Source organism: Lampetra fluviatilis, chromosome 53 (genome assembly GCF_964198595.1).
Source record: "Lampetra fluviatilis chromosome 53, kcLamFluv1.1, whole genome shotgun sequence".
In the NCBI taxonomy this organism is placed as follows: Eukaryota; Metazoa; Chordata; class Hyperoartia; order Petromyzontiformes; family Petromyzontidae; genus Lampetra; species Lampetra fluviatilis.
In genome coordinates, this window is record NC_136327.1 from 814090 (window position 1) to 827984 (window position 13895).

At 56.2% G+C, this 13895-nt stretch overlaps 2 protein-coding genes across 5 annotated transcripts; one reads left to right on the forward strand and one right to left on the reverse strand.

The window, feature by feature from the left end:
- Positions 1–769: 769 nt before the first annotated feature.
- Positions 770–12530, reverse strand: LOC144949233 (uncharacterized). 4 transcript variants are annotated; one of them, XM_078879130.1, is made up of 9 exons: positions 12369–12422; positions 9336–9529; positions 8545–8627; positions 8156–8264; positions 6592–6689; positions 5503–6154; positions 4911–5171; positions 3776–3846; positions 770–2968 (listed from the first exon to the last, which is right to left on the reverse strand). In XM_078879130.1, the coding sequence occupies exons 3-9, from the start codon at positions 8602–8604 to the stop codon at positions 2084–2086; spliced, it is 2136 nt and encodes a 711-aa protein (XP_078735256.1). In that variant the 5' UTR covers positions 8605–8627; positions 9336–9529; positions 12369–12422; the 3' UTR covers positions 770–2083. The 4 variants fall into 4 exon arrangements, with proteins under 4 accessions (XP_078735256.1, XP_078735258.1, XP_078735255.1 ...); XM_078879132.1 differs by lacking the exon at positions 9336–9529 and having other exon boundaries at positions 5503–5725; positions 12369–12530; XM_078879129.1 differs by lacking the exon at positions 9336–9529 and having other exon boundaries at positions 12369–12398.
- LOC144949236 (piercer of microtubule wall 2 protein-like) lies at positions 9721–10862 on the forward strand. Its single transcript, XM_078879134.1, has one exon. It carries the CDS (start codon positions 9757–9759, stop codon positions 10051–10053), a length of 297 nt encoding a protein of 98 aa, XP_078735260.1. The 5' UTR covers positions 9721–9756; the 3' UTR covers positions 10054–10862.
- Positions 12531–13895: the final 1365 nt, after the last annotated feature.

Sequence of the window (13895 nt, forward strand, 5' to 3'; positions counted from 1 at the left end):
AGTCGACCGAGGGCTCGAGGCCGATTCAGAGAATCGTCACTGGTGTTGGCTGCGAGTGCAACCCGAACTCGGGGAGAAAGGTTCGTAGCGCTGCATAGCGCTAACCACAACACCCCCACTCCCCACAACCACGACACAAGACTTATAATGATCCATAGACTCACATTATAGACCCATTGACTTAAATAGAGACCTACAGACTCGCATAGCAACCCACACTCACGTAGCAACCCAGACTCATATAGAGACCCTACAGACTAGCATGTGACCTATAAACTATCATAGCGATCCACATACTGACATAGCAACTCAAATACTCGGATAAAGACCGAGAGACTCGCATTCTGCCCTTGCGTGTGGCAGCGTGTCCAGGAGCCGAAAGCCAATGTGGAGGGGTGCTGTTCACAACGAGTGGGCTTCAGGAGAGTTTCTGACGTTTTTCGGTTCCTCCTCCGTTGAAGGATCGCAGACTACAGTGACTTACTATACGGTCCAGCATGAATGAAACGTTGGTATAAGGTTGCCCTGCTATTAGGGACTAATTACCAGAGAGAAAACCTGGCCACACTGATCAAATAGCCTTCCAGGGTTTTCCATTTCCGCAAAATACAAAAAACCGGAACACAATGAGAGGAAGTGAAAGAGGAATATCTCACAATGTCCGACTAGGGGAGAGCCACACGGCATCACGGGAAGGATTTATCCATATCCATTGAGCACAGTTGCACCTTTTGCAGTCAAAAATAATTAGCATTTTACGTTCGTGAAATTCAAATGGTTAAACCTTTAATTTCGCATTCGTTAAAGTTACAAAACAAGCTTGCTTGTAGTTGCATCGGCACGCGTTGCGTGCAGATTGTGAGAGCGAGTCGGATGATGCGAACCAGCAGTTCTCAGCACGTGGGTCGGACTTGCAATTACGACTCACCTTGGTTGGTCTCCCCGAGGTGTCACCTGGTTAAACAAAACACTGATCCTTGTAGAGGGCGGCAGAGGCTGCAGATACCGTGCAGGAGATATTTCGAATGCGCGCGGGGAACGCCAGCGCCGTGCTGCGGCGACGAAACACAAAGTTGATGTGGGACGCCCAGGTGGCGAGATGTTAACTCCCTCCCCAAGCATGCAGGAGGTCGTGGGTTCGATCCCTCCCAACCCTGACGCCTGTATATTTTGAGTTTGCCTGTTCTCTCCGTGGTCATGTGGATATTTGTCTGTGTGCTGTGGGTTTTCCCTCCACGTTTATAAACATGCGTTTGAGAGTATTGGGATGCTATAAATTTACGTGATAAGCCACTTCGTTGCGCTATCAATTGTGGCCAGATCGCTTCTGAAAAAGAGCTATAGAGTTCAGTGGGGGCCTTACCTGGTAAAATAAAAAATAGTTTAGTTTCGTACTCGACGCTAGTGGTGTTTGTGTGGGAGAGGACGCACTCATGTCGGGGCGTCTGTATTCGGACTGGATTCGAAGAATCTTCCGCAGGTAGCGTTGATGGCACTTCTCGAGCACGTTGTCCGTGAAACATACTTTAAACCACAACATGAAACAATTGTCCAATTCATATGGGGTGGGGAGTAGAATCCCAGTGGGTGCAGATACTCATTCACGCTAACCAAACACCCAAACAGCAATTACAACACTCCAAACAAGATAACATAACATCTACGTTTTCAGGAAGGCGTTCGGGGGGGGGGAGAGAAGGCAGCGGGATAGATCAGAGGGAAAGCAGGGCGAGGATACGGCAGGCATGGGGCGACAATAGGAGGACGGGAGTAGTGAATAAAAGGGCAGGAAAAGAGGAGATGGATGAAGGAGGCACGGGGAACATGAGGGGTTGGGGGGGGGGCAGGAAAAAACGTGAGACTGGGGGAGGCTGTGGGTGGCAAATGAAGGCACTACAAAATCTGAGGGAAGCAGGGAAATGCTGGAAGAGAGTCATGAGAAAACTGGACGAGACTTAGGGAAGCGCGGGGAAGCAGTGAAGGGCTGCGTGAAGCAATGTGGGATGTAGAAATACTTCGGTGGACGGGTGGAGAGGTATGGGAAGGCATGGGGAGGTCTGTGCCAATTGTCAGAGATGCAAGGTCAACACTTGGGGCCAAAGGGGAGGGGCCCGAGCTCTATCTCCACTTCGGCCACGTGCAGGTCGCAGTGGCGCCGTGGCTTCCCGTGCCACGCCCTGTAGCTCTGCTGCTTGTGCTGCTCGTGACACCGGTTGTGCTGCTCGGTGTGCTTCGTGCTGTGGCCCTGCCCCTGTGGGGGATGCGCCCTCTGGGCCCCGTACTCCTCGGGGCCCCGCCAGTCCCTCCCCTTCATCTTCAGCCGCTCTTCCCCTCTCCGCCTGCTGCCCTGCCCCTGACCTTGCCCCTGCCCCCGCCGGCCGTCCCCTTGCCGCGCCTCGGCCCTCGCCTCGCTCCCGGCCCCCGAGGTCGCGTGGCCTCCCCAGCCGCGGCCCCGGCTTGCGCCGGACTCCGCCTGCCCGGCCCCACGCTCCGCGCGCTTCCTCGTCGAGTTCTTGGCGTCCTCGTAGAGCCGGTGGCGGGGGTCGGGCCCTCGCACCCCCCCCTCCTCCTCCTTCCTCTTCCCGTGCTCGGCGGCCGCGTCGCGCGCCTCCACGTAGAGCCGCTCCCACAGGTGCGAGCGCCGCCCCTCGGCCTCCAGCGCCACGGCCGCCGCGTCGCGCTCTCCGCGGGTGGTCGCGGAGGCCGCACGCTCCTCCCGCAGCTCCCGGTGGAGCCGGCGAACCTCGGCCTGCAGCCGGCGGCCCTCGGCCGCCAGCTCCCGCGCCGCCGCCCGTGCGGCCTCCTGCCCCTGTGCGGTGGCGGCCCCGGGGCCCTCCTGCCTCGCCGCCGCAGTGGATCGCCCGGCCTCTTGGCGTAGCTGGGCCAGCGCCGACCGCAGCTCGACGTTCTCCTGGGACAGGGCCCCACGCTCGGCCTCCCAACGCCTGGCCATGGCGATCCCCTCGGCCTGCAGACGGTGACACACGTACAAAAATCCCCCATGTAGCCTTACCAGACTGTTGAGGGAAATGTTGTCAGCGAGCACCTGTGAAGACCGGCCCAGCACACGAGGAGGTGGGTGGCCAGCACGACGCCCGGCCGCCTTCCTCTCCCAAGTGGCGATATTGGCACATCGCACCAGGTAATAATTTGAGGTTGAGTCGACCTATGGGTGGCCCAGGACCAGTTCAAATAATCGTCACAGGTGATGGCCGTGAGTGGGAATCGAACTTGGGTTACCACTGCACTACTGCTCCCCACGTGCACGAACAAAGACACGTACACACACGCACATGCACATCGCAAGTTCCAGCATGTGGCGGGGCCAGTCGACCGCCGTTCCCATCCCTTCTGCCTCCAGAAAGAGGTGTGAGTATCCTCACTTGTGTGACAATGTGAGTGCGTGCGTGTCCATGTGTGGGAGACCACATGTGAACACGTGTGTATGTGTGTGTACATGTCTACGTGTGCATATATGCGAGTATTAATGTGTATGTGTATATACATGTGCCCTGTCGGCCTTCATAGGTGCTCACTAACAGCACCTGCCCCAACAGTCTGTTAAAATTCCAGCTGGGGGATCTTTGTATGAATAACATATGTATGTGTGCATACATACGCCTATGTGTAGACCTGCACCTCCAATTAGCACGGTTGGCTACGTACGGTGCAAAAAAAGTTCAACCTACATACACCTATGTGAGTCTACATGTGTGTATATGTGTTTGTGAACGTGTGTACATGTGCGAGTGTGCGCGTGTGAGTTCACCGTCACCTGCAGCTGGCGCTCGGCTGCCCCGAGCCGCTCGTTCTCCTGCACCAGCGCCCCCTGCCTCCCGCTCGCCACTGCTCACGCACGCACGGCCACACATGCAGGGGGCTCACAATGCCGTGTCGGGGCACCGAGCCGGCACCGCTGAGATCCTGAGTTCAAATCCAGTTTTGAGCCACCCGTGACGACTATACCGGGTTCTCAAATGTAGCGAAATGATGGTCTCAGACCAGTTGCCGATGGTCTCATATTGAGATCCATAGACTCACGTAGAGTCACATAGACTCAGATATCTATAGACTCACTCAGACTAGAGTTGTGACTAAATTGGCTTCTCAAGTGCTGCGAGATGATGGTATCAACCTGGTCACCAATGACTGTACGAAAAAATGACAATAAGCAAACAGCAAATAAAATACTCAGAGACCACAGGGCACGCTGCTCTGTTAGCGAGCTCTGGTTACTACATCTGACTCTAAGCCGCAGACACGCATATCAGGCTGAGTGGACCTGGGGTTGGACGGTGTGGATAACTGGAGACTGTGTGGATGGGGGCTGTGTGGTTGGGGGCTGGGTGGTTGGGGGCTGGGTGGTTGGAGGCTGGATGGTTGGGGGTGGGGTGGTTGGGGGCTGGGTGGTTGGAGGCTGGGTGGTTGGGGGCTAGGTGGTTGGGGGCGGTGTGGTTGGGGGCTGTGTGGTTGGGGGCGGGGTGGTTGTGGGCGGGGTGGTTGGGGGCTGGGTGGTTGGGGGCTGGGTGGTTGGGGGCTGGGTGGTTGGGGGCTGGGCGGTTGGGGGCTGGGTGGTTGGGGGCTGTGTGGTTGGGGGCGGGGTGGTTGTGGGCGGGGTGGTTGGGGGCTGGGTGGTTGGGGGCTGGGTGGTTGGGGGCTGTGTGGTTGTGGGCGGGGTGGTTGTGGGCGGGGTGGTTGGGGGCGGGGTGGTTGTGGGCGGGGTGGTTGTGGGCGGGGTGGTTGGGGGCGGGGTGGTTGGGGGCGGGGTGGTTGTGGGCGGGGTGGTTGTGGGCGGGGTGGTTGGGGGCGGGGTGGTTGTGGGCGGGGTGGTTGGGGGCTGGGTGGTTGGGGGCTGGGTGGTTGGGGGCTGGGTGGTTGGGAGCGGGGTGGTGGGGGTTTGTGCCACTCACCGTGGTTGCTCGCGACCACCAGGCCCAGCACCACGATGAGCGCGAGGGCGGGCACCAGCACCGTCAACGACGCGTCCGTGCCAGGCACGGTGCCCCCGGTGCCAGGTACGGTGCCGTCGGCCAGCGCGGTGGGGAGTTGCCGGCGGGCGAGGCGTCGGCGCAGCCTGGGCACCATCGGGCCGCTCCTGATTTCGTCATCATCACTTCGACCGAGCTTCTCCTGGTCTTCCTCATCGGTGCTGGAGCCGGCGCCCAACGGGGCTGCAGGAGACGCAAGGGGAACCATCATTGCTCGGCTCCATCAACTCTCGTTATCCTTGTTACGATGGCAGGGGATCACTGCCCTCATCGAAACAACAGAGCGGACAGTGCAGGTTTCCGCACCTCTGGATGGTGAATGGCGACACCTCTCGTGGCCGTAGCGGTGACATTGACCCATTACGTACAACAAACGCGAGCCCACAACACGAGTGTTTGCACGTGCGATTGTACGCACGTGCCGTGAGCTCGTCTGTGTTGGTCACTCGTCTTTTCTAGGTATCGGCTCCCACGTGAGTGGCTCAGACGCTGCAGATCACCGAAATAAACCCACCTCGCTCGCGCCCCAGGGGGAACGAGAAGCAGGATGCCTTGGGGTGGGAGGAGCGGGGAGGAGGGGGGTCCTGCAGGCCTGCCGAGGGTGACGGAACTGCGGAGTCGGGCATCTCCACGGGTGCCTCAGGGGAAGCGCGAGGACCCGGAACGTCATCGAGCGCAGAGGGATCCAGCGCGAAGACGTCATTGTTGTCGCTTCTGCTCACCTCCCGTGTCACCTCCTGGTTCACTTCCCCACACACCTCCTTCATTACCTCCATGCTCACCTCCCTTCTCACCTCCACCTCCTCCATCACCTCACCTCTCTCCTCCCCGCTGAACTCCTCGCCCACCTCCTCACTCACTGCCTCTCTCACCATCTCACTCGCCTTCTCGCTCAACCCCCGTCTCACCTCCCCACTCACTTCCTCCATCTCATCACTCACCTCCTCCCTCATATTGCCACCGACTTCATCCCTCGCCTCATCTATCGCCTGGCCGACCTCGTCTCTCACCTCCTGGCTCATCTTCACCTCCTCGCTCACGTTGGCTCCCTCTTCTTCCACCCTCTTCAACACCTTGTCCATTGGTTCACTTGTCTTGCTGCCCACCTTCTCCACTATCTCGTTCACCTCTTCCTTCACCTCTTCAGGTCTGGCAGGTTGCTCCACCTGTTTTCGTTCACTCAGTTAGCGCTCCTCACCGTCAAGTGAATGTGATATATGCAACGCTAATGTCCAAAATGTTTACATTTGAGATCAACAAGGCAAATAACTCGGAGCTATTTCAAACACATTTCATGTAAGCTCCGACTTGTCTCAGGGAGAGTCCAGGACACACAGCTTAGGTATGTGACTGTAAGATAGGATGTGCTGCTTTGTGTTTGATGGATGCGCTGCTTTGTGTTTGAAGGATGAGCCACAAGCTTAAGTGATAACATCTGGAAACACAGCACTTTGTTCAAACATATCACTCTCTGCTTAAATAGATGCTACTGTTAAACATATGTAAGTTTCGAGTAAATATTACCCACGATTCAGCTGTTGTTACTGATGCTGCTGCTGCTACTGCTGTGGTTGCTGTGGTGATTGCCACTGCTGTTACTCACCGTGCACGTGGCCACGTCGGGGACTCCGGGTTCCCCCACCCCCTCAGGGCCCTCACCCCCGGCTCCCGACGCCTCCCGGAGTTTCCCTTCCAGGAACCCTGCGAGACACAAACTCCTCGATCACTCCGAGTGTGGAGGGCGGCCGCAGCAGCGGTGGCACAATTAAACGTGAACCAACACAACCGCAATCCTAGTCACCGTGGCGAGATGTTTACTGCCTTGCTTGGTAAACAGGAGGTCGTGGGTTCGATCCCGGAACCTGATGCCTGCAAATGTAGTGACGTTAATGGCGTCACCATGGTGTTAGCGCTAGCCACTGTCACAAGAGTGCTACTCTGTGTCTGGAACCTCTCTCGAGGGCCAGGGTGAGTACGGCAAGTGAGCGGGCCCTTGGGGGCATAGTCCTGGTCACGGCCTGAGAGAGGGCAAATGAGGACAGGGTAGTCTGGGTGAACCCGAGAGGGCACGTGACCGGGACAAGGTAGCGAAGGGGGCTTGAGAGACACGTGATGCTCGGTCGGGATCCTTCAGGAGCATCAAGGGGCAGTCACCGGGAGAGCGTTTGTGGCTGTTCTCTGGAATCAACCCTCGGCGCTACGTCTCTCCGATCTTCAGTCTTCGCTCGGCATCGTGGGTCAGTCAGTAACATCCTGACTGACCCACGATGCCGGTTATGTAGTTACCCTGTTGGGGTCTAGTTAGCGTGTGTACGTTGATGTAGTTCACCCTGTTGGGGCTGTGTAATAAACGGGTTGCCTCCAAGTCAAGTGTGTGCCTCCGTGAAGAACACTACACTTATTTGGCGTTTGCATATTCTCCCCATGGTCGGGTGGATTTTACTCAGGGTCCTCCGGGATTCCCCTCCGCGTTTAGAAACCACACGCGTTTAGAGAATTAGGCTGTTAGAAATGACCACACGATAAGGAGCCGTCCATAAATGACGTCACGCACCCAGGGGGGGGGGGTCAGACATTTGTGACAATGTGTGACGAGGGGAGGGGGGGGTTTTAGAAATGTGACGTCACATGAAAATGTGCAACTTTAAATGAATATAAACAACACGTTCTACTTAATTAAATAGACGTTTTAATACATATCTTCTCCTACAGCATCAGAGTGCAGCGCCACATTAAATACGTACTACAATGACAATAGTTTAAAGCGATTTGAAGCATGTTTTATTTGGGGGGGGGGGGGCATAGCTTTGTGACGTCATATTTGAGGGGGGGTCTGAGTTTTTGTGACGCCGTGTGATGAAGGGTGGGGGGGTCAAAATCGTCAAAAATCGCGTGACGTCATTTATGGACGGCCCCGAAGCCACTTTGTTGAGCTATCATTGATTTCCAGGTCGCTTCTGAAATAGAGCTAGATAGCTCAAGTGGGCCTTGCTAAAATAAAAAATTAGTTTAGTTTAATCCCAACTCCTCATTCAAACCCCTAAACCATAACCCATAACCCTAACTAAAAACCTTAACTCTAACCCCTCGCACTAAACGCGACCCCCTGATCTCGACCCATCATAACGCTGACCCCTGTGACCCCGCCAGGCAGGTGCGCGTCGTACCCCCCAGGACGGCACCGCGCGGCGCCGTCTCAGCGCCGTCTCCCTGGGGGTCGCCGCAGGGGCCGAGCCGGTGGCTCCGCTCGGCACCCACGCACCCCTCGTCCAGGCCCTGCACCACACGCGGGAGGCCACACGGGAGGCCACACGGACGTTAATGAAACTCGCGCCGTCCGCTGTGGAAATCGCGGCCGTTGCGTCAGAGAGCCGAGCCGACGCGCAGCGAGGTCCGTGGGGGAGTAATTGGGGAGACGGGGGCCCAGTTCCCTACGCCCCCCCCGCGGGTCACCTCGCCACGAGGGGGTCCCCCCTCACCCCTCTGGCCCCCTCACACCAGCGGGCTCCCATCAACACGCGGGTCTCCACCCCACGAGGGCCCCCCCCCCCCTCACCTCGCGGCTCAGCAGAGTCCACCCGCCGCTCGAGTCGCTGTCGCTCTCCGAAGTCGACATCGCGGCGGCGGTGGAGGCCAGACCTGAGGTCGGGGTCGACATGGAACTCAGTGAGTGTACTTGTGTGGCTGCACGTGTATCGGCGTGTTCACGTGTTATTCAGATTTAGCTCGCAACACAAAAGGCGGCGAGTGTTGCCCGCGTTCGCTCGACTCCGACCCGCCCGCCGTCCCCACGAGCCGCGTGTTCACGTGGCGAGCCACCAACACCGGCCACCCGAGTTCGACTCTCACGCTCACGGCCAACAACAGCGGCGAACATCTGAATGATGCGCTGCGTAAACAATGGGGAGACAAAGGCGACCGTGCGTGCAGCTGGCCACCTTGCCGGCTTATCAGCACCCCCCCCCCCCCACTCAGTATGTTGGGGTAGGTCGTTGTCGTCGTTGTTTACGGGCATCAACCCCGCACGCGTCTCACCCTGCGTGACCCCCCACGAGCTGATCTCGTCACTCCGTCTCCTCCGTGGACGTCTCAGGCCGTCGTTGGGCTCGCCCCTCCCCCCGCTCGCCCCTCCCCCCGCTCGCCCCTCCCCCCGCTCGCCCCTCCCCCCGCTCGCCCCTCCCCCCGCTCGCCCCTCCCCCCGCTCGCCCCTCCCCCCGCTCGCCCCTCCCCCCGCTCGCCCCTCCCCCCTGCTCGCCCCTTTGTTTACTTGCGAATGCAAATCGCCTCGGCCTGGCCGCGCGCGAACCCCCGACGCTTGCCTAGCCGCCCTACCGGGAGAACCCTCACCGATGCCGGCAGACCGAGCCAGACCCGAGGCGGGTGCGGGTGGTCGTGGGAGGGGGGGCGGAGTCGGTTAACGGAGCGGCTTGCACGCCTTCGCGGAGCGGTGGGATGGATGGGGGACCCCGACGCTGCCGCCGCCGTCGTCGTCGCGCGTCTGAGCTCGGATCGCGTCTCCTCCTCTCCTCGCCTCCCCCGGGCTGCGAGTAACATGGAGTGAGGCGCCACGGGTCACGTGGCCGCGAGTTACGTCACCGCGGGCAGACCCCCCCCCATTCCCCCCACCTCCGCCCCCTCCCCATTCCCCCCACTCCCCTCCTCGCCCATCCCCCAAATTCCCCCCTCCCATTCCCCCCCCTGCTCCATATGCCCCCTCCCCCGCGTCGTCTTGGCAACCAAATGTAAACATCTCGGTCTGCAGGCCGTGATGATGTCGGACGCGGGCACGGGGCCGGCCGGGCCGGGCCTCGGCAGCCCGAGCCCGGGCAACCCGGTGTTCACGGTGCGCGCCGGGGCCGCGCCGCCCGCCTCCTCGCTCTACCGCACCACGGCGCACGACTACGGCGCCCTGAGCCCCGGGCCCGAGGCGGCGCCGTGCGTCCACCGCCCCGCGTCGCAAAGCTTCTCGCGGCACCTCGGGGAGTGCGGGATGCCCCGCGACCTCAACACGACCCTTGACCGCAGCCGCGTCATCGACCACCCCAACCTCCAGCACACGCTCTGAGGCCTCCTGGGGCCAGGGGTTGGCCGACGTGGGACCGGGTCATCTTGACATCTGGGTCACCTTGAGACTGAGTTACCTTGAGACTGGGTCATCTTGAGACTGAGTTACTTTGAGTCTTGGCCATCTTGAGACTGGGTCATATACTGAGTCACCTTGAGACTGAGTCACCTTGAGACTGGGTCATCTTGAGACTGGGGCATTATGAGGTAAGATGACTATGCGAGCCCTGGATGGTGTCCTCGGAGCTTGCAAGCGTCCTCTCCCAGATCCTCATTCCGAGGGTCCAGTTTGAAGCCAACTCAGAGTCCACGGATGGGATCACACACGCACCTGTAATGACGGACAGTCGTCCATAAAGACCGGCTGTAACGTGATTTGTCGACAATACGTGGTTGAAAACAATTTGCTGAATTGTCGTGATTCAGGCTCATGATTCCATTCAAGAGTCGATTCATTGTAACACACAAACACATACTAGTTACGCATGTACATGCAAAGACAATGATCCCCCGTGTCGCCTTAACAGTGTTGGGGCAAGTGCTGCTAGCGAACACTTATGAAGGCTGGCACGGCAACAACGAGGTGGATGGCCAACCCTACCACCTTTGTATCCCCAAAGCTGATGATTATACACCCCACCAAGGTACTTATTTCAGGTTGAGTCGACCTAGCGGAGGCTCAGAACCGGTTAAAATATTAGCTACTGTTATTGGTTAGCTAACTACTACATCACTACACGGACACACATACGCAGACATTTCAGAGGTCCTGGGCTCAATTCCCAGTTTGAGTGATGCGTGATCAAGCCATTTTGTTGTGTGTAGTGAGGTTTAAGTACCGGCCCGGTTGCCCCTTATCTGTGAAAATAGAAACAACATGAACTAAATGTGTTTTTTTATTCACCTGAGCCAGCCCTGAGGGATAACATGTATAAATATATGTAGTTGTGTTTTTTGCGCAATTATACTGTTTCATAGGATATTAATAAAGACCATTGCTCGAAACGTCGCCTATTAAATCATGTATTTTCCATTTAAGGCCACAGTGTTATGATTGACAAATGTGTTGACTTTTTGTTTTGTTATTTGTGCCTTTGCACCACTGCTAAGGCAGTGGCAACAGCAACGTCACCACGGAAATATTCGTAACACCGTGGTGAATGCAGCGCCTGCAGTGGCCACATGAGCCACGTGAATCCATAATGAATATATCACGTGTGTGTGTTGAACTTCTTTCGCACCGTACGTAGCCAACCGTGCTAATCGGAATTGACCTCTCCACCGGCACTGCACACGAGGGGGAGGGTGGTCAGCACTACGCTCGGCCGCCTTTGTCTTCCCAGTGGCGATGTTTTCACATCGCACCAGGTACTCATTTGAGGCTAAGTTGATCTAGGGGAGGCCCAGAACCAGTTCAGATAATCGTCACTGGTGTTGGTCATGGGCGGGAATTAAACTCAGGTAGTTGGGTTCGTAGCGCAGCACGCTAACCGCTACCCTACCGCTCCCCAACCCCCCTACACACATACACACTGTGCGGGCCATGAGGAACATTTGACCATACTTCACCACGCTGGTCAGTGAGTGTCGATGGCGGCAAGGGAGCATAGACCGGGACCATATAAGTACAGTCGAGCAAGGGATGTTGTGATGTTGCCCACTACTGCCCACAACAAACTTCGCCGACGCGCTCCCGCCAGGATATTTGTCTTAGTATTTTATATCGGTGTGGAATGTTTGAGAAGCAAAACATATTTGATTCCTACTCAGGCCAAAAGGATACATTAGTTCATGGGCCAGGACAGAAATTGGTACCACCAAAGGTAGGAAACCTTAAGTCGTCTCGATTGATTTACAGGGCCACTAAGAGTGAATTTACTTGATAACTGCACTCATTTGACATGATCATTACATAATTCACTTGTATTGGCCACAAAGAAATTTGAGCCGCTAAAGCTATGTCACCTCAGGTGATATCGACAATGAAGAATATCTGGTCTGGGCTCACGGACAAATATGGTATATCAAGAAAAAAATCTATTGATTTTAATTGATGAATCTAAGCATAATTACCATCGCTTTTACGTAATAATAAGCATTGACTGGGTTGTCTTCCAGCTGAAGGTGAATGATTGGTTTCAATAATGTATCTTGGACAGGAATCACTGTGAGGGGATGAGGGATAAACTGCCCAGTGATCGGCAGTGGTGACGTTTCAGCACCGCGGACAGCTCCACTGAGTTGTGCATGGGCGCTAGCCAGGGTGCTGAAGGCCGCCGTATCGATGGTGGAGTGGGTTGCACCGTGGATAGCTACCAGTGGGTGTGGATGAGCACGAGCCAAGGTGCTGATCGAGGAGGCTGGCCAGGATGCTGAGTGTCGCCGTGTAGATGGTGGAGTGGGTTGTTGTTTGGCCCATTAGCACGTCACATGTGCTGATAGGATTGCCAATGCTGTGGAAAATCCGGCCACTTTTCGCTGAAAAACAAATAGGAGCAGATGTTGTTCTCTCCTTCTCTCTCTCTCCTCGTCTCCCTTTCCAACCCCCTTCATAATCACTCTCATTTCTCTCGCTCTCTCAACAAAACTCTCACGACTGGCAGCCTTGCCAGACTTACATGTGAGTGCCACGGTGGCGATATGTTAACTACCTCACCTGGTATGCAGGAGGTCGTGGCGTTGATTCCGACCCTGACGCCTGTATATTTGGAGTTTGAACGTTCTCCCCGTGGTCGCGTGGATTTGTCTCTAGGTCTCCCAGTGTTTCCCTCCACGTTCAAAAACATGCGTTTATAGTATGTATGTTGAACTTCTTTTGCACCGTAGTAGCCAACCGTGATCATCGGAGGTGCGCGGGAAGGACAACAAACTAAATACAAAAAGATATTTTAAAGAAATTAGTTTTCAATCTAGCCCCATCGTTGAGCTATAATCTGTGGCCAGGTCGCTTCTGAAAAGAGGAATATATCTCAGTGGGCCTTACATGGTCAAATACAAAGTAAAAAAAAAACATAGCGCACGTACAGCCCCTTTGTAAATCAACTGCTGAATGAGGGCCTCCCCACGCCGTGTGGATAGCGAGAGTTATTTACCCATACCTCACCATACTGCTCAGTGCGGGTTGGTGAAGGTGGGGAGCATGGATGTCGGAGCAAGTTGACAAAATACTACACAACGACCTAACCCATACATAAATAAACATGAATCAATAACACAACGCTATGCAATAGCCCATGCTGAGCTGTCGAGGAACATTGCAGCCCAAGAGAGAGGCCCGAACACTCTTTGACCTCACACGGGCCCGAGGGTGAGATGTCACAATTGTCCAAGAGGTTTCTCACTCATTCGAGCGCCCATCTTCTGTTGAGGGCACCTCGAGCCAGCGGTGGAAATTCCACATTCATACGGCGGGAGTTAGTACATCGAGTGCAATCAACTGTTGAATTCCCACACATAATTGTAATGAACGGCCTTTCCAGTCCCAAAAACATTTCCACGCTGAGTCTCAAGGCAGCAGCCACGCGGTGAGCCGGCAACTACCAACAATTGCCCAGGCTGTGCCGTCCTCTATGTATTAAGATGTTATCGGCCACTGAACGAGTTGTTTATAATATGTGGTAAGGAACCGGAGCATCCGGAAAAACCCCACGCGTGCGAGGAAGAAACACTCTATCCTATACGGACAGAACAAGTGGAGTCCACGTATATGCTCGCTGGAATTCAGTTGGAAGTTATTCCGCACTCTGCTGTACTGCCTTCTCCTGGCTAGTCAGGGTGTGGCTCTTCCTCGGCGCCCACGCAAAGGGAGTTTCGCAACTTCTACGTGCGATCCGCCAACCCTCG

What these genes read in the sequence shown, in the direction of transcription:
- LOC144949233 (XM_078879130.1), bottom strand. Translation starts at nt 8,604, where the DNA reads ATGTCGACTTCGGAGAGCGACAGCGACTCGAGCGGCGGGTGGACTCTG. An exon ending in GGTGGTCGCGAGCAACCACG is followed by an intron (nt 3,847 to 4,910) that starts GTGAGTGGCACA and finishes GTGCGTGAGCAG; the next exon opens with TGGCGAGCGGGAGGCAGGGG. An exon ending in CAGCCGAGCGCCAGCTGCAG is followed by an intron (nt 2,969 to 3,775) that starts GTGACGGTGAAC and finishes CACCGTCTGCAG; the next exon opens with GCCGAGGGGATCGCCATGGC.
- LOC144949236 (XM_078879134.1), top strand. Translation starts at nt 9,757, where the DNA reads ATGATGTCGGACGCGGGCACGGGGCCGGCCGGGCCGGGCCTCGGCAGC.